A 19,800-nucleotide genomic window follows, 5' to 3' on the forward strand; every position below is an offset into this window, starting at 1 on the left:
TGTGTGGAGATAGGTCTTTCTTGCCCTCTTGACTTAATTTAGGGAAGAACATGTCTCAGACAGGACCTTTATAATCTTCATCTGTTAGGATATGACTATTTCTGGGGGAAGTATTTGCCAGCAGAGTGGGTAAGGACATCTAAAAAATATACATGGCTTACTGAATATTATTGACAGTGTCTATTTACATTCTCCCTTTCCTTCCTGACTAGCCTGATTCAAGTACCACTTGCCATTAAAGTCTTTTCCAGTTCCCCCTAGGAAGAAATAAGTGCTTTTTGGCCACTGGCACTAGTTTCTCCATTATGACATTGCTTCGTAATTCCCTGTATCCAGCCAGTTACCTATTTTTCTTTAGATTGTAAGAATCTAGGGGTAGCCAGCTTCATTCATTTTTGTATCCCTTATGTAATCTAGTACAGTGCCCTATACATTCAAATTGCTAGGTAAGTATTTGTTGAATTTAATTTTGGGATGTAGGAAAGTTTAGATCTAAGAAGCAGCAGGAGGGCACCTGGGTGGCTCAGTTGGTTAAGTGACTGCCTTCGGCTCAGGTCATGATCCTGGAGTCCCTGGATTGAGTCCCGCCCGCATCGGGCTCCCCGCTCGGCAGGGAGTCCGCTTCTCCCTCTGACCCTCCCCCCTCTCGTGCTCGCTCTCTCTCTCTCATTCTCTCTCTCTCAAATGAATAAAATCTTTAAAAAAAAAAGGCAATTTTCTACCTATAATCCTATTTATGAAGTATGCTTTGCATTTATGTAGTGCTATAAACATAGGTTGGTTGTTGCTCTTTTATCTTGGCTTCAAGTTTGAATAATTTTTTATTTCTTTTGGGGTTATCGATATGATTAACTAGATTTACTTCAAATTTGAAAGATCCTGGGGTGAAAGGTTAAAGATGTTTTATCCCTTTGTTGCCACACAATGGATTTTTGAAGTTGGGAGATCAGAGATGGTACTGAGCTTTAGGCATTAATGACTAACTAGTATGTCAGAAATATTAGTGTCCAGAATTGTGTTTCTAATAAAAAGTAACTTAGAAGTCATTTAGAGAGGGGCACCTGGGTAGCTTGGTTAAGTGTCTGCCTTCAGCTCAGGTCATGATCCGGGGGTCCTGGGATCCAGTCCCACATCGGGCTCCCTGCTCAGCAGGGAGTCTGCTTCCCTCTTTCCCTCCGCTCCTGCTCTGTCTCTCTCCCGTGCACTCTCTTGAATAAATAAATAAAATATTAAAAAGTAAAAGTCATTTAGAGAATGTCTGGTAGGTTTTTTTCCTTTAAGTGGTCAATTTTAGAGAATTAAGCCAAATTATTTTGTTTTTAGGATTTCTTTAAATGTACATTTTTCTGTTTATAAAAACTTATTTTCAATCAGAAAAGTAGAATGGAGGGAAAAAATCATACATAATTCTCACACTTAGAGATAATCACTGGGATAAAATAGACTAAAATGTGCTTTTTCAGGTATGTATGTATCAGAATAGCTGAGCTCATTCTGAGAATACAATTTTACATTTTTTTAAAGTGGCATTTGCCCATCATAAAATCTTGATAAACATTTAAAATGCTCGCAAAATACCCTCATTGAATAGGTGTGCCATAATTTAATTAGTCATTCTCCTATGGTTGGATTTTTAAGTGGCTTTCTATTTTGTACTATTTATTTCTGGCCCTTTCTTAGGATATATTTCCAGGATTGATCCAGAGGGATCAAGGCCCTTCATGCATCCATGGTGTTCTATTTTTATATGGGGGTTTTCAAAGAGACTAAAGAAAAGATACATTCTGCTGCTTGTGGGCATCTCTTGGTTGCATCTGCTTCTTACTAATGGATTTCCTGAACAGAGCTGACTTCTACTGTTCCATCAAACCATCTGTTGAGGATGGTATGAGGCACTTTCTAAGATGACCTCAAAAGCTTTCTGACCACGTTCAAACAAACTCCTTGGTCTGTAAGACTCTTTTTCAATCAGTCTTTGAAATGAATGAACAAAAAAATCTCTGTCACTCTCCCTACTCTTGCTGGGAGCAACTTAAAATTTTTCAAAAGAAGCTAGTTCTTGCCTAATTATTTATTCATTCATTTAAAGTTTTATACTTTGGTTTTCACCTGGTTGGTAAAGTTACTCTAGCTGCTTCTGACATGGACATCTTGGATTATTCAAGAGGAAGTTTCTAAGTGGATCCATCTGAGGTGTGGATTTCTTGGACTCTAAGGCCCTGCTGTTTTGGGAATGTCAGGGTTTATTCTTTGAAATAATGTCCATTTCCCATCTATCTGGGTGTTGCAAAGCACATAAGTGCAAAGGTAGGGTTTTTATTAGCCCTAATGCTCTAAATACAAGTTCTTTTGTTTTGCCTTTGTCGCTCTTTCCGTAAAGAGTAACAGAGTATGATAATCTCTTTCAATCTATAAGATGGAGGATAGTACTAGCTACTTTCAGTAAGAATTCGTATAAAGCACCAAGCCATTGCCTGGAATAAAGATTCAATAAATGGCAACTGACAAATTATTTTACATATTTTCTTATATATATGCATTTTGAAATTCCTTTAACTTCTAGGCCGAATGAAGAGTTATCAGTAATCGTTTCTGTTACTTTAGAGAACCAGAAATTGTAAAAGAAAAATGTCAGAGGTTCATCAGTACATGCAGTTTTCTGAGAAATGCCTGTACTGTATTTCCATAGAAACACTAGTGACCTCTGGCTTCTCAAATCGAATTGCTTTCCTAAACTGTTTTCACCTTCTGATTCTATGGCCACAGCCTTGAAGCTGTGTGTACTGTTGTTATTTTTTTTAAATGTCATAAAATTGAAATGTCATAATCTTGGGCTAGATTTTCTGCCTTCAGTCTGGTTTCAAGGCTATAATTACAAAACTAGAAGCCTGAAAAACTGTATGAAAGGTGATGCAGGATGATTAGATGGAAGTTACTAATGTTTCCATAGAAATATAGACACTTCTTGTGACATTTAAGTTGAGCAAATATGTGGGTACAATAGGTTATATAATTCAGAATCCTTGGCTTCCCTTCCCCCTACTCTTTTTTGCCCCTAAGATTTCACATTAAAATGACGTTGGGAAAAGGGCATTGTTTTTGTTGCAGTTTTTAAAATGTGACCTTGACATTTGTAGGTGGAGAAAAGGAACTATGACTTGAAGCTCCGCCAGCCAGCTAGCTAGCTTTTGCTGTATGGATTTGTGGTGCTATGTCCCTGCATTCAAAAGCATTTTCTTTTATTTCTGAAGTATGGTTTGTCAGGTTGCCTATGAGAAACAAAAGCTAATGGCCCAAGTGGCACTCCTCTCACTGGATAGAAAGGAAAGAGGCAGATGTGAATTTAGGCTCAGCCAATTCAAAGAAAATTGTTTCGGTATCTGCTTAGGTCTGGGGCTCACTTACAGGCTGCAAACCTGGTTGTAGGGCAGGCCCTGGTCTGACTTGCTAATGTTTGTTTATCTCCCCCTCCCCCTGCCACCCTCCCCAACACACACATTTCTTCTCAGCCTCTATCCAAGCCATTCATTGTACCAAAAGGAGCCTAGAAGAAGTTGGGCAAGAACCCTGAAAAAAGGAGAAGAGTTCCTAGAATTTAAGGAGCTGAGGATAGTTTACCATGTTTATGTTGGCTACCCCTGAAGAGCTCTTTTTAAAATTGTTTTAATTTTTAGGGGCGCCTGGTTGGCTCAGGTCATGATCCCAGGGTCCTGGGATCAAGCCCCACATTGGGCTCCCTGCTCGGCGGGAAGCCTGCTTCTCCCTCTCCCAATCCCCCTGCTTGTGTTCCCTCTCTTGCTGTGTCTCTCTGTCAAATAAATAAATAAAATCTTTAAAAGAAAAAAATAATAAAATTTTTTTAATTTTTAAAAATTCCTTGCACTTTTAGTTTCCTGGTTACATTTTTAAATTTTTATTTATTATTATTATTATTTTGGTTGAAATTTTGGAGCCACTGTATTGAAGTAGTCAGAGTTGGGCTGGCATTGACGAACTTCCTAGGTATATACATATATTTCCTTTCCTCAGTGACTCTTTTGCCTGTAGAATAAAACCCAAAAACTCCTCATGTATGGCAGTTAAAATCTTCTGTGATACGGTCCTGGCTGGGGCTTCAGTTAAATTATCAGGTAACATTCTGTTTCTGTTCTTTCTGTTCATGCCATTTACCTCCAGCTTCCTTTGCATATGTTTCTCAGATAGCCCCGTTTGTCTGGTGAATGCTTATTCCTTCCACATGCCTCTAGCCCCATGGATGCTGTTTCTGCTCTCACTAATATTGATCACAGCTATCAAGCACTTTCCACTGACCTAAGTGTATTATCTCATTGAATCCTTACAACAATCTATAGATGAGGAAATTGACTCAGAGAGGTGAGGCGACTTCCTGAGCTAACATAATTAGTAAGTTATGGTACCAGAACTCAAATTTATTCTGTACCCAAATTCTCTGTACTACTTCCCAGTTGCATATTGTCCATCTCTCTCCATCCGTCTGCTACAGTGTGGGCATGTACTTAATGACATTTGAGGGAATAAGTGTATTTGCAGGCTGATGGAATTATTTTTCTGATAATATATATACTTATAAATTGGATAGTAAGTAACACTGGCCTACGCATTTCTGTATTTTGGTTTCTATAAAGCTGTAACAGAATCCAAGAGGTGGCATAACAAGTTTAAAAGGAGGGATGACATTTTTTTAGCCTTTTGTATTAAGATTGTCCATCTTAATAGGGACTGGCCTTATTAACTACTTTAATTAAAATGAAATAAAGTTTATGGGGCACCTGGGTGGCTCAGTCATTAAGCGTCTGCCTTCGGCTTAGGTCATGATCCCAGGACCCTGGGATCGAGCCCCGCATCGGGCTCCCTGCTTGGCTTCTCCCTCTCCCACTCCCCCTGCTTGTGTTCCCCCTCTCCCTGTGTCTCTCTGTGAAATAAATGAATACAATCTTTTAAAAAAATAAAATGAAATAAAGTTTAAAATTCAGTCCCTTAGTCACACTAATCACTTTCCAAGTGCTCGGTGAAATGTAGCTAGTGGCTACTGCATTGGAAAATAGAGATAGAGAACATTTTCATTATTGTAGCAACTTCTACTGGACATTGCTATTCTACATATTAAAGGCAATTTTTTTTTTTAAAGTGAAACTATGTTCTCTCAGAATTTGCTATTGTAAGAAATTCATTGTTGTGGCACTGTGGTTTAGTACTATTGCTTTTTGGAGAAAGAAACAGTTCCTCAGTATTTACTGTGCAGCCTTTCTTGGGATCCACGTGTCTCAGCTTTGGGGCTAGAATATAATTAGGGCTGAGACCAGATCTGACTGAAAGAAGGACACAAGTTTCATTGGGGACCTAATCATGATCAGAGGAGACAAGGCAGATGGGAAAAGGATACAAATGACTAGAGTTGGTTGGTTCAGAAAGGAGCAGTGAATGACTGTTATACATCAGTACAAATCCTGGGTAAAAATTTTTAGCTTTTTGGTGGGGAGTGTGGAGAACAATTTCTCTAGAAGCTGAATCATGATGTGCTGTTGGAAGCACAGAAATCTGGAAGCGTAGGGTAGAGACATTAACTAACCAGAGCAATTTCAGAACCCTTTTAGACCCCTGACTTCCTTCTGGAAGTTCTGTTTCATTTCGTATCTTACATTTTTTTTTTTTAAGATTTATTTGAGAAAGAGAGAGCGCATGCGCAAGCAAGCATGAGTCGGGGGAGGGGCAGAGGGAGAAGTGGATGCCCCACGGAGCAGGGAGCCTGGGCTCCATCCCAGGACTCAGATCATAACCTGAGCTGAAGGCGGATGTTTAGCTGACTGAGCCACCCAGGCTCCCCCATATCTTACATTTAAAACAATGTGTAGAACTTGAATTACAGTTGACTGAGTGAAAAAAAAATCAGATCTCTTTATTAACTAAAACATTTAATGTAATATTTACAGGTTTTGTTTGTTTGTTTCTTGGATCTTGAAGCCAGTTTTTTTCTCCCCTTGTCTTCAAAGGTCCCTGAAAAGCTCATAGATTCAGTCATTGTGTCTCTAGTGCCTAACTTGGACTTGAGTGGGTGTGGGAGAAAGAAGGGAAAGGATTGGAGACCTGACCTGAGCCCTGACATCAGAATGGTAAGAGAAGGCTCAGGTGGAGAAAACTGTGTGCAAAGGAATGGAGACTAAAGGTAAAGAGGGTGTTGAATTTAGGGAGCTACAGTATAGTACCGTGTGCATGGAATGTACTCTGTTGGATGGTGTGAGAAGCAAGAGATGAAGTGGTAGGCAGATCATGAAGGATATACATGTTTGTATAAATATACAGAAATACACATTTCTGTTTTGGGGAAAGATGTGATGTTTGGTTAGAGTTGTAGAATTTTGCCTTTTAAGAGTCTTGCCTTAATTTTGCCTGTGTGCTGCCGAGGCTTCAGAATAGACTGAGTGACTGGCATACAGTCATATTAAATCAAAACATTCCTAGAATAATATTTAACTTGATTTTTAAAAGACACATCATAGATTAAAATTGACAATTTCACGCTTAAATTTGTTTACTGGCATTACCCATAGCTTTAATTGTTCACATTTGGATAAAAATGGATACTGATAGTTTATTTAGGATCTTCTTGTGGTAAATACATGATTTTATCCTCAAAATGGTAACTAAAGAAAAAGATCAGTAACTTTTTAATTTGTCTTTGTAGCCAGTCAGATTGAGGAGTCACTGATCTTTTTCTTTTTGCTAAATGCCTATTGGAGAAAAGCTTGTCAACTGGATCTTCCTTTGTATAAAAGAAAATTCCTAGACTTAGAGCCATTTATTGATGATTACTTGCCACTAAGTAGGTAATTTATGTATATTCACCAAATCTCATGACGTTTGAACAGGAGGATTATTTCTACCCTCAGGAAATAGGCCTAGCGTAGTAAATTAAATAAAAAGAGCAGCAAATCCGGGATTTGAATCCAACTCTAACTCAGACCTATGGTAAGTCAATATAAACTTTGCCCTAAATTTCAGATTGCTGTGAGCACACTGACTTGGTGATACATACTATCTTAGGAACCAATCTGTGTTTCTTGTCTGTCCCTTTTTAAAACAATTTAAGTCAGTAGCCAAAGGCCTTGGATTTCTCAGAACATTTCCTAATTTGTTTACTGTGTTATATTTTGTGAGGCAGATGGTTTTGGGGGGTATGTTCATGTATTTATGTGACTTAGGAATCTTTTTTTTTACTGAAAAACTCTGATATCCTTTGCTTTTGTGTTGAATGCATTGAACATATATTGGGGTTACTTCCAGCAGTGATTTGGATTCTTCTAGCTAAAAATCATTTTGCTAGCTAGATCTGGTTATTGAGAATCTGGGTGAGACTCTGAGAATGGTAGCCAGATCTAGCCATTCATTCCATTGACTTTTTGTCAGGAGGTAGGATTAACATTGTTTTACGTATCTCCTCAGGCCTCCTGCACTAGTGATGATCTGCAAAACCAGAGACAACATTATTGGCCAATGGTCTCAGGGCTGGATGGAGGGAATGTAGATACTATTACTGACATCCATAATCCTTGTGACCATTGGAGGAATTTGTTTTAGGACAAATATAAAGACTCCTCCTTTCCTCAGGGGGTAGCATGTATCTGGAATCGCTGCATCAAGCACTTTACAAGCTCAAAATATTAAAAGGTTCAAGAATCACAGCAAAAAAAAAAAAAGTAATAACTAAAGTGACATTACGGTTCCATCCCAGGGCTTTGAGGATGAAGTCATGAATGGGTCAGTAGTTCTGCTATAAACTGCTCTTTGCTACCACGGACACAGCACTGGATAGGATGGACCCTAGTGATTGCTTAGTAGTAGCTCACCTATGTTGAGCTCTGACTTTGTCAAGTACTGTAAAAGCCTTTATTTATTTATTTATCTTGTTTTATTTTTTAAAAGATTTTATTCATGCGGGGGCGGGGGAGAGAAAGAGTGGGTGTGCACAAGCAGGGGGAAGGGCAGAAGGAGGGGGGAGAGAATCCTCAAGCAGACTCCCCGCCAGTGCAGAGCCCAATGTGCAGCATGATCCTAGGACGCCGGGATCATGACCTAAGCCAAAGGCAGATGTTTAACCGACTGAGCCACCCAGGTGCCCCTGTGCAAACTTTTATATGAACTATCTCATTTATTTTTTTCTTTTTTTTTTAAAAGATTTTATTTATTTATTTGACAGAGTGAGAGAGCACAAGCAGGGGGAGCAAGAGGAGGGAGAAGCAGGCTCCCCACTGAGCAGGGAGCCTGATGTGGGGCTTGATCCTAGGACCCTGGGATCATGACCTGAGCCGAAGGCAGACGCTTAACCATCTGAGCCACCCAGGCGCCCCTCATTTATTTCTTTTAACGGACCTATAAAATAGATCCTGTTGTTAATCCCAACTTATAGCAGGGCTAGGGCCAGTCCTCCTTGGGTCATATGGACTGAATGTGTAGAAGGGATAAGTCTCCAAAGAAAAATCATGATGCCAATAACATAAGAATGGGGGGAATGATTGCTACGCAGATAAAAGCAATAGATATCCACTTTAATGATTTTTGTTAGTATTTTCTTTGTTTTTTTGACCCTCTATTTGTGTTTGATCTAGCTACCTTGAGTTCAGAATATTGTTTTCAGCAAATGCATTAAGTTTTTGCTAGTATAATTCATTTAAGATTCAGAATCTGAGGTCCAGAATAGGGAGTGTTTTGCCTAAAGTCATATCACTAAATCAAAAGAACTTAGGAGAGACCTAACTTTCCGATTATACTACCCTGCCTTCCCATGCTTTTCTCCTGTTTTCGAGTCAGTTTATATTAAGTAAATACTTAGTTTCACTTCTGGCAGGATGTCCTGTATTGAACCCATGCGTAATGCTAAGTTATTTCCTTATTGCCTTGCATCTCTCTACAACTTTTCTTTTTTTTAAGATTTTATTTATTTATTTGACAGAAATTGAGAGACAGAGAGTACAAGCTGGGGGGAGAGGCAGAGGCAGAGAGAGAGGGAGAAGCAGACTCTCCACTAAGCAGGGAGCCCAATGTGGGGCTCGATCCCAGGACCCTGGGATCATGACCTGAGCCAAAGGCAGACACCCAACCAACTGAGCCACCCAGGCGCCCCTCTCTACAACTTTTCTGATTCCCATCACCTTCATGTATGTAGAAACGCTTTGAAGTTGCTTTGAGGTGAGCCTTCTCAGGCATCTCAGCTGCTTTTAGCAGCTTCCAAACCTGCCGTTCCAGGTCCAATTCCCTTATTCAGACCTTCCACACAGTTTTCGTGCTAGACTTAGATTTTCTAATTCTGTGACTGTGATGTAGAGGTAGGGTTGTGTTTTCTGTTTAGCTTGTTCTGCATTTGAGCACCTTTCATAATGTATTGGCAACTGTTCTGGGCATAGAAGCAGCCCTGCAAATGGTGGGGCATGGTTCCTAACCTTGAAGAGCTCACTGTCTCGTGGAGGAGGCAGTTATTGAAATTGTTCCTGGGGTGCCTGGGTGGCTCAGTCAGTTGGGTGTCTGATTCTTGGTTTTGGCTCAGGTCATGATCTCAGGGTCCTGGGATCAAGCCCGTGTTGGGCTCTGCGCTCAGCATGGGAGTCTGCTTGTCCCTCTCCCCTGCTCCCCCCAACCCCTACCCCTCTGTTTGCACACGTGCACTGGAGCTCACTTGCTCTCTCTCAAATGAGTATCTTTTAAAAAATTGTTCTTTTATCCTTTGGTGAATGCAGGATGGGCCTCTCGTGTTTTCCATGTTTCATAGTGGTGGTTGATATTTGAGCTGGATCTTGAAGGATGAATAGTTCTTTACCAAGTGGAGGGAGGAGAAGGAGGAAGCACAGGTAGGCAAGAAGAGATGTGGCATGTTTAGTGAATGGTGTGACCCAAACAGGACTATAGAAGACTTTAAAAGTTGTGGTGCTTAAATGATGTCCCTGCTGTTTGAATAGCTCTTTTCCACATGACTCCCAGTGGCTGGTCTGGCTTATGATGGCCTAGATATGATGACAGAAAATGCTCTCATAGGGGGTAGGAAAAAAAGGAAAAAAATAAGAAGAAGAAGAAAAAAATAAAATGCTCTCATATTCCTCTAGTTCTAGTTTTGCTCCTTTTGTTTTTTTTAAGTAGGCTCCATGCTCAGTGTGGAACCCAATGAGGGGCTTGAACTCACAACCCTGAGATCAATAGCTGAGCTGAGATCAAGAGTTGGACGCTTAACCGACAGCCACCCAGGAACCCCTGCTCCATTATTTTTGAATTGACCATTGAGATATTATAGTTGGTGTTTATTGAACAGCTTTGTGCTAGGCTTGTGAGATAATTTGGATATAGTTGTGAACAAGACAGCCAGGTCCCTTCTTCTGTAGAATAGTCTCATAGTGGAGTTAGACATTGAGCAAGTAATTTCTTGTTGATGAGTGCACAAAGCGTTATCGATAATTGTAATAGGGTACTTTGACCTTGTGTGGGAGGCAAGAGAAGCTTTTCTGAGGAAATATTTAAGCCGAGGATGAATAGAAAGCAAACTGGAGAAAGTTATCAGTTACATATAGAACACCTACAGTATGTTTGCTCTTCACTATGCTTGATTTTTCTCCTTAGTGTGATAGCTACACACTAGTCAGACAGGTATAGCTCAGACTTTTTGGGCCTGAAATGGGCTTTGAGAGGTATTTATTCCAACCTGAACTGCATACTTACTAATGGAAAATTGCTTCCATTTGTGTGTGTAGGTAAAATTTTCAGCATTTGTGAAAATTTTAAGTAAAATTACCCTGTTTGATATTTTTCGTAAGTTCATATTTTGTATCTTTTGCTTTCTTTTGGAAAATAATTGATAATGTTAAGTAGAGCATGTCAGATATTTAGTGAATTGTAATCTTTCTATGAATATTTATTCCAACTAATATTGATATGCTCACTCAGGCCTCATCACTACCTTGCAGTAAGTGCAGTTACTCTTTCCATTTTTTTATATGATGATGATGAAATGGAAGCTCAGGGAGGGATATAAAGTAGCTAAATGTAATAGAGGTAGGATTCAAATCCAAATTTGACTTCTCAGTCTGAATTTTTGAGTGACCTTAGAGTACTTCATGAATTATAATCTTTTTTCCCTATTGTTTTCTCTTTAGGTTTTTGTCAGGATGAATTGCCAGAGCTTGACCCGGGCACTAGTAAGTTCTGAATGTTCCCCAGTGTTCGTGAGTAAGAAAAAGATGTGTGTGTGTCCTTTTAAATATATAACTTGAGGGTGTCATTGGTGGTCATATTGACTCATCTTACTTCACTTTGGTTTATAATTATGGGGAGGACATTCTATCTTTTCTGGTTATGCTTTCCTTTTTTTCTCATTATTCAGTGGTCAGAAATGTAATCATTTAGTAGAAAATTGGTTTGCTAAAAATTTCTATTTACTATTAATCTCCTTTTCCTGTTCTCCATCCTCCGTGAAACCAACAACAAAAATTGTGCTTTCATTTATGCATACATACAACCATGTAATATATTCATAACCACTTCTCTAAAGTACTGACTGACTTCGACATAATTTTTTTTTTTTTCTGAGATGACAGAGGGGTCGGGAAGGAGGACATAATTTTTTTAAAGGAGGGATTGTGCTTGGTTTAGGTATTTATACTCAATGACCTTTGTACCACAGTTTAATTTCTACAGCACCTTTATCTACATTAAGGTTAAGGTTACGGTTACGAGGGTGACTGTTTCAAGGTCTAATTAAATGATGCTTTTCAGGTCTCTGTCTTGATCCTAATCGTCATTGTTGCCGGTTGCTCTCAAAATGTGGCATACACCATTCTGGGATATGGTTATAACTATTAGAAATAGGACATGGGAATATCCAATTATAAAGACCTTGTTTTGCAATAATGCCAAAAGGTTGAATGATAATTCAGATTTGAGAATTCATGAGACAATCTAGAGTTATTTTTTCTAGTTCTAGTACTTTTTAAGGTCATGGGACTGGCTATTTGTCACCAGTCTGCTGTTGATGTAAGCGGTAGAGTTTACCTTCTTACCATCCTAGCTAATATCGGCTCTCTGAGGGTGTGGACCTTTTCATATATTTTTCCCACATACCTTAACAGTATAAATATTCATGTCTGTTTAACTAGTACTTAGTAATTGCAAGACAAAATAAGTCCTATAATGCTTATCAAACAGCAGGAAAATAGAATTGTCTTTCTAGAAATTGTAAAGTTCAGAGTCAGCTTTGTAGGTAGTGTATGCTGCCAGTACCTATGAGTGAACAAAATATTTTCTCTTTGCCCTTCTCTTATGAATAGCCTTCATTTAGGAGGAGGAAAAAGGTAAATTCTCAGTTACCGTCCTTTCTTGGATTTTTTAACATTAGGAAGGACATTGAAATGCTCTGAAATCTTTGACAGAACTACACAAAAAATGTGCAAGATAATTGAGAACTCTGTTAAACATTGCATGCTGTCTCTACTCCAGGCTTAGTTCTAGGTTCCAGAGATACACAAACAAGTAAGTCTGGGTCCTCTCCTCACATATTAAGTTTATTGGAAAGTATTTACTTGTCTGGAATTACTTGAAGAAGCATTTTTAGACCTCTAATTTAGTACATAATACTCAAACTTATTCTCCTTTTCTGCACTTAATAGCAGTTGAAAATAGCTCCTACCCATTTTCCAGGAAAGGCCCTCATTAAGATTATTATTGAATTATTCTTTCTTCTGGGCCAGGTAATCCTAACTCATTTAACATTTTTGCATAGAATTTCTAGCCAGATGTGGTGATTTACACACCTCTCCATTCCATGAGAATGAACAGATACTGAATCATAATTTTATATGTCAGTGTAGAATAGGAGTCACCTAAAAAAAAATCACTTTTCTTTTAAAAAGTGTGCTTAGCTTATGTGGGCAGTATTCTCAATAATCCCCATTTATCTTTGTGAAATTAATAGTGTTTTATTCCTCTCTCTTTTACAATATTATAATACTATTGTAATAACAAATGTGCAGAAGTAAAAATTTATCATCTCTGTCTCAGCCATCTTGGGGTTCAAGTGAGCATGACCAGCCATAACAAGTGATAGGAGACCTCAAGACTGATATAGACTGTATGTGTTGTCTTAAGTTGGTTATGAATGTTGATACTGCAAATTCCATGGCTTCTCACTGGGAAGGAATAATATTTTCTTTGTTAATGTTCTAATGACCATTAGATTGAGAACAATAGGGATTTCTCCCCGATGCCTCTTTGGAATTTAGAGGCCCCAGTGTCTCCTCTACCCCTCAAATTCTTGATAGGGAAAGCCTGCTCATACTTGCTTATTTTGGAACAGGAAATACCATTTTTGCTGATTTCCCATTGTGGTTGGCAGTGGTTGTAGATAGCAAGTTTGGGTCAACAGGTAGGATGTGTTGGAACATAGATGAGGAAAAAATTTGATTATTGTCCTATTCAAATGGCTTTTTTCCCCCCAACCTTTTCTATGATAGAGCAGATGGGTAGCCATGCTTAGAGTATGGGCAGCTGTTCACACTCTGGCTGCCTTCTTATGATTCCTGGGCTTCCTGGAGTCCAATGTTATGGCACAGGTTCAGGCTAAGTTCATTTCTACAAGAAGCATCTCTGTACCCTGCCCATTAGCATAAGCTAGGGACAAGGGCAGTCAAAGGTCAGGAAAAGTTCAAAACAGCATAACCTTTCTGTGCTTCTGTTTCCAAATAACCCCAGTCCACCCTGCTCCCCGAGTTTTTTCCTCAACCATCGTGTTTACCGTGTAGTTGTAAAACTCAAGAGAACAAGGACTGACTTGATACAAGGGAAGTTAGAGAATAGAAGTCATTGTTGCTTAAAACAGGAGAAATAATTGATTTATGTTTGGGGGCCAATTAGGCTATAAAACAGGAACAGTAAAGGGACCTATGACTTTAGGACAGATACTTGCTCTGATTTCTGTCCCACAGACAAGGAGCTCCCCAATAAAGGCTGTCAGCTTTCTAGGCTAAATTATTAATTCTTTTCATGCCTCTTAGGGATTGTAAACAGCACATAATACAGGAAAACAATTGATACTGTTCAGTTATTGGCCAGATAGAGGGTCAAAGGGTAAATAGTTGGATTAGCACCAGCTGTTCTTCCTCCTCCAGTCAAACTTTTGTTCCTTATTATCTATTTCAGCAAAGCACTTCCTTAGTTTTTGGCCTCTAAATAGTTAAATCCATTTCTTTTCTTGTAAATAATTATTGATCAGAATTGAAAATGCTCATATTTTAATTCAGTTTCCAAAGTTGAAAATGAGCATTCTTTTTGGTATGTGCTGACTATGTTGTTTGATGTTCAAAGGGTATTATCCCGAGGAAAGTAACTACTTGAAATTAGATTAGAAGCTTTTTAGCTATTTTTACCAACTGCTTGAAGATCTTGGTGTAGCTTGATTAAAAGAAAAAAAGTTGCCTGATAGTAGTAGGATAATGATAGTAGTAGGATAACTGATAGTAGTAGGATAATGCATGTTCATTGTGGAAAACACTAAAAGAAAAAAAAAACACCCCTGATCCCACCATCCGGAAACAACCATTGTTTCTTATTTGAGAATAAGTCCTTCCAGCTTGTGTCTGAGTTTGTTTTTTACATAATTTGGAATCATAATATATGTACAACTTTGTATCTTGTCTCTCCCCTCCCCCATCATTACATTGTGAGCATTGGTCCAAGTCATGAAACATTTTTCATAAATATTTTTTTTAAAAAGATTTTATTTATTTATTTGACAGAGAGAGACAGCAAGAGAGGGAACGCAAGCAGGGGGAGTGGGAAAGGGAGAAGCAGGCTTCCCGCTGAGCAGGGAGCCCGATGTGGGGCTCGATCCCAGGACCCTGAGATCATGACCTGAGCCAAAGGCAGTCGCTTAACCAACTGAGCCACCCAGGTGCCCCTTTTCATAAATATTTTAAATGGCAGTGTAATTCATTGTAAGGGAATAACTTTATCATGATTTATTTAACCATTCTTCTGTTGTTGGGCATTTAGGTTTCCAGGTTTTTCTACATTCTATAATACCACAGTAACATGTTTTTGTATAAATTTTTTGTCTGCATTTCAAATGAACCCTTTAGCATATAAACCAAAACTCTTCTGAATTAAGAGCATGGCCTCTGGCTCAAGATTATTTGGGTTCTTTTTGGCTTCAATATTTACTAGCTCTGTAATCTTGGCTAAGTTATTTAACCTCTCTGGGCCTCAGTGTTTTCATCTGCAAAATGGGGACAATAAAAATTTATTTCTACTTTACAGGGCTATTGTGAGGATTAAATGAAGTAATATATACACACACGTATATTTCTGTTTACATTTAAAACCATGTTTGGCAAATGATAAACACTGTTAAGTGTATGCTATTCTAGGCTATGCAACATAGTGTTGAAATTCTCAGTCTTTCTATATTAATGGGCTGTTGTAACTGCACTTTATTCAATTAAACTAGCCTATGTTTCTTAATGACACAAAGATAAATCATTCCAGATGTTAGCAGGTGTAGGTTACTGCTTCAAGTAAATAGTTCCCTCAGAGGAGCAGAGCTCATATATTGCTGACTACTTTGGCCAAGACTGTTCTTTACCATCTGGTTGACTGTTAGGGTATTTTGGTCCCCTTCCCCCAGCCAGCAGCAGGTAACCTCCCAAGTCACCATCTGCCAGCCCATTTATTTAACCTCTTAGGAAACTAAAGAAGTTAACCCTCTGCTTATTTAAAACACATACTCAGATTATGTACTGTTTGGTCAGTACCATGCTTATGTTGGGGGAAAAAATTTATACAATTAAAAACCTGACCATTAGTATTTTAAAAACACTGCATCTTGCTGACTCAGACTGAAATATATATATATATTAATATATATATACACACATGTATACATATACATATGTATACATATATATATATTTATATATATATATTTCCCCCTACTGATCAAGGATCTAAATATAGATAAATGAGCATTTAAAAAGAGATATGAGGGGAGCACCTGGGTGACTCAGTCAGTTAAGTGTCTGCCTTTGGCTCAGGTCATGATCCCAGAGTCCCCAGATCGAGCCCCACATCGGGCTCCCTGCTCAGCGTTGAGTGTGTTTCTCCCTCTCCCTCTGCTCCTCCCCACCCCTTGTCCTCTCTCTTTCTCTCTCAAATGAATAAAATCTTTATTTTGTGGGTTTGTTTTTTTTTAAGATTTTATTTGACACGGAGAGAGAGAGAGAGAGAGCATGCACACAAGCAGGGGAAGTGGCAGGCAGAGGGGGGAGCAGGCTCCCCGCTGAGCAGGGAGCCCCATATGGGTCTTGATCCCAGGACCCTGGGATCACGACCTGAGCCAAAGGCAGCCTTTTAACCAACTGAGCCATCCAGGCACCCCTCAAGGAGACTTTTTGTGGATCCTTCAGACTATAAAAGAAGAATGTGCTTCTCCGCTAGAGTCCTCTAGGTTCTGTCCCGAATTCCAATATTCTGTACCATGTCTTAATGGGTTCATTCCTAGTTGTCAAACTGTATGTCACAATTTTTGATCTCAGAAGACACTTCATATGAGCCCAAGTATGCTCTGCAGAGAGTGAACTTAAGGCTGGGTGTTAGACATCAAGGAAGGAAAGAAAATTAACATTTCCTGGGTATTCCTTATGTTCCAGGCATTTTGCATATAATCAGTAGGAATGAGGTTTATATCCTATAAAATTATCCAATTTTAAGTTTGACTTTGTAATACCTAGTCCACTGTTCTTTTCTTCCCTCCCCACTTCTCTTTTTCTCTTTGATGTGTGTACCAAGTTATGACAAGCTATGACACAGTTCATGCCCTGAGGGACTCTGGTTTAGTCAGGAAAACAGACATGAAATTTGCTAAGTGCCTTCTACTACTACTACTACTATTACTACTACTACTACTACTACTACTACTACTACTACTACTAAGTGCCTACTACTACTACTATTACTACTACTACTACTACTACTACTAAGTGCCTACTACTACTACTATTACTACATCATCATCATCATCATCATCGCTAATATTTATTAGCTAAATGCTTCACATGCAAGCACTCATAAAACTTTTGTTTAAAAAAAAAAAAAAGATACTATCCTGGGGGCGCCTAGGTGGCTCAGTCGTTAAGTGTCTGCCTTCCGCTCAGGTCATGATCTCAGGGTCCTGGGATCGAGCCCTGCATCAGGCTCCCTGCTCAGCCTGCTTCTCCCTCTCCTGCCCCCCCTGCTTGTGTTCCCTCTCTCGCTGTGTCTTTCTCTGTCAAATAAATAAATAAAGTCTTTAAAAATAAATAGAAAGATACTATCCTGATCTTACAGATGAGAATATTGAGGCCTGGAGAAGTTAAAAGACTCACGCCGAAGTATATAGTGGAGAATATCTGAGATTTGAGAGCTGTTTTTTAAAAACTTATTTTATGGGGGGATGGGTTAGCCTGGTGGTGGGTATTAAAGAGGGCATGTATTGAATGGAGCACTGGGTGTTATATGCAAACAATGAATCATGGAACACTACATCAAAAACTAATGATGTAATGTATGGTGATTAACATAACATAATAAAATAAAATAAATAAATACGAACAAACTTGTGATTACCAAAGAGGAGGAAGTGGGAAGATAAATGAAATAGGTAAAGGGGATTAAGAGCTACAAAATTCCAGTTATAAAACAATTAAGTCACAGGGATGAAAAGTACAGCCTAGGGAATATAGTCAATAACATTGTAAATAACCTTGTATGGTAACAGATGGTAACTACGCTTATGGTGAGCACTGAGTACTGTATAGAATTGGCAAGTCAATATGTTGTGCATCTGAAACCAATATAACATTATATATCAGCCATATTTAAATAATTTTATTCAAAAAAATTTTTTTATTTTGTTAAAATTCAATTAACAGTGTATTATTAGTTTCAGAGGTAGAGTTTAGTGATTCATCAGTTGCATATGACACCCAGTGCTCATTACATCAAGGGCCCTCCTTAATACCTGTCACCCAGTTACCCCATCCCCCCACCCTCTCCCCTCCAGCAACCATCAGTTTGTTTCCTGTGGTTAAGAGTCTCTTATGGTTTATCTCCCTCTCTGATTTCATCTTGTTTTATTTTTCCTTCCCTTCCCCTGTGTTTCTCTATTTTGTTTCTTAAATTCCACCTGAGTGAAATAATATGATAATTGTCTTTCTCTGATTGACTTAATTTAACTCCTCTTCTATCCTGTCTCTAGTTTTCTTCACTGTGACAAGTCTCAAATGCTAATGGAAGAGCTTAAAGCAGTATAATGATTTATAACATACATAATGGGTTTTTTTGTATGCAGAAGAGTATACTATTTTCTAAGTGTCATTTGGGCTCTTTTGCATATATTAGAATGATATTGGACACAAAGTAGAATAATTCACTGTGGAATAGGTTCCCAAAGAGATTTCTTCTGTGGCTCAGGTTCAGGGTTATTCCACTATTTTTCAGACAGGTTCTTTCCTGAAACAAATGAAGATAAATTCACAAATCTCCCTTGTTTTTCCCTTTATGTCCCCTTTCCTTCACAATACTCGGTTAGTGATTTAGTCATTTCACATTCATAACTGTTCCAAGAGCCTCCTTCCAAAACCAGCTGAATCTGCTAGATCACTGCTAGATCAGGTCTCCTGAATGTGGCCTTTTGCTGGGGAGTTCTTTTCTGATAAGGAATCTTTTGAACAGGGTAGGGGTGGTATGAGATTCAGAGCTTAGGCTGAGCTCTCATCCCCTTGACCTCTGCCCCTATTACAGAGTTTATACTGACTTGGTACGGACTCCCTATGGAGCCAAGAGTTTAGGACTTGTTTACAATTGATGAAAAGATAGTTGCATTCAAAGGCTGTTGTTGGGTCCTTGGATAGTCATGGATCTCTGCCATTATCTCTGGTGGGTGCAGGGAATGCTGGGACATCTGGGTCTGGAGATTTGTAATGGATGACTAAGAAGGAATGAGCACAAACCAAAGCTAGATAGGTTGCTGCAGTTGTTCTTTCTATAGAAGCGGTATTTGCAGTAACATTTTGAGAACAGAGAAAGATTTGTGCAAACCTGTACTTTATTTCATTAAAAAAAGCTGAAAGTGGTTACAATTCCAAGTATGATAATAAGGGAGATGTGTGGGAATTCTTCTCTTCCTTTTTGATATCTCATCAGAAAATTTGCTGTTAAGCAAATGTATCAGGTAGTAGAGGGAAACACTAGATTATTAAAGCCATCTTCTTCAAGAGTTATACATAGTTTTATAAATTAGTATTTTCTCTAAAATTCTTGTGGTGCACTAACTACGCTGGGAGAGTATAGCAACTCAGTCCCAAGAGTCTTCATACACCTTTTCTGGCCACACTTTGATCAACTAAGATGATACTTTTTAGCCTCAATACCTGAAGGTACATATCTTTTTTTTTTTTTTGTCATCTAATATTTGTTGTAGATGTGAACTTGAAAAAAAAAAAAGACAAGCATCTTCCTTTGAAGGGTGCTGACAGTTACTATGAACCAAAATTAAATAAATACATCCTCTGTTGGTAAGCATAGGAAAACAAACTGCATGAATAATAAGATTCAAAGTGAAAATATGTGGGGCACCTGGGTGGCTCAGACGGTTAAGTGTCTGCCTTCGACTAGGTCATGATCCCCGGGTACTGGGATCCCCCGAGTCAGGCTCCCTGCAGGGAGCCTACTTCTCCCTCTCCCTCTGCCTGCCACTCCCCCTACTTGTGTGCTCTC

At 38.8% G+C, this 19,800-nt stretch overlaps 1 protein-coding gene across 5 annotated transcripts in view; it reads left to right on the top strand.

Moving 5' to 3' along the window:
• NR6A1 (nuclear receptor subfamily 6 group A member 1) overlaps window positions 1–19,800 on the top strand; it is a 224,046-nt gene that overhangs the window by 24,510 nt on the left and 179,736 nt on the right. For 4 of the 5 annotated variants that reach the window (XR_003523576.2, XM_027614501.2, XM_027614498.2 and 1 more), the window contains exon 2: window positions 11,154–11,195. The exons of the other annotated variant lie outside the window; for it this stretch is intronic. Coding sequence is in view for 3 of the 4 variants with exons in the window: in XM_027614501.2 (XP_027470302.1) it covers window positions 11,154–11,195 (42 nt within the window). In the remaining variant the exon portion in view is untranslated. The remainder of the gene's footprint in view (window positions 1–11,153; window positions 11,196–19,800) is intronic. 5 annotated transcript variants of the gene reach the window in all.

The sequence above is a fragment of the Zalophus californianus genome, chromosome 13, assembly GCF_009762305.2.
Source record: "Zalophus californianus isolate mZalCal1 chromosome 13, mZalCal1.pri.v2, whole genome shotgun sequence".
NCBI classification, from domain to species: domain Eukaryota; kingdom Metazoa; phylum Chordata; class Mammalia; order Carnivora; family Otariidae; genus Zalophus; species Zalophus californianus.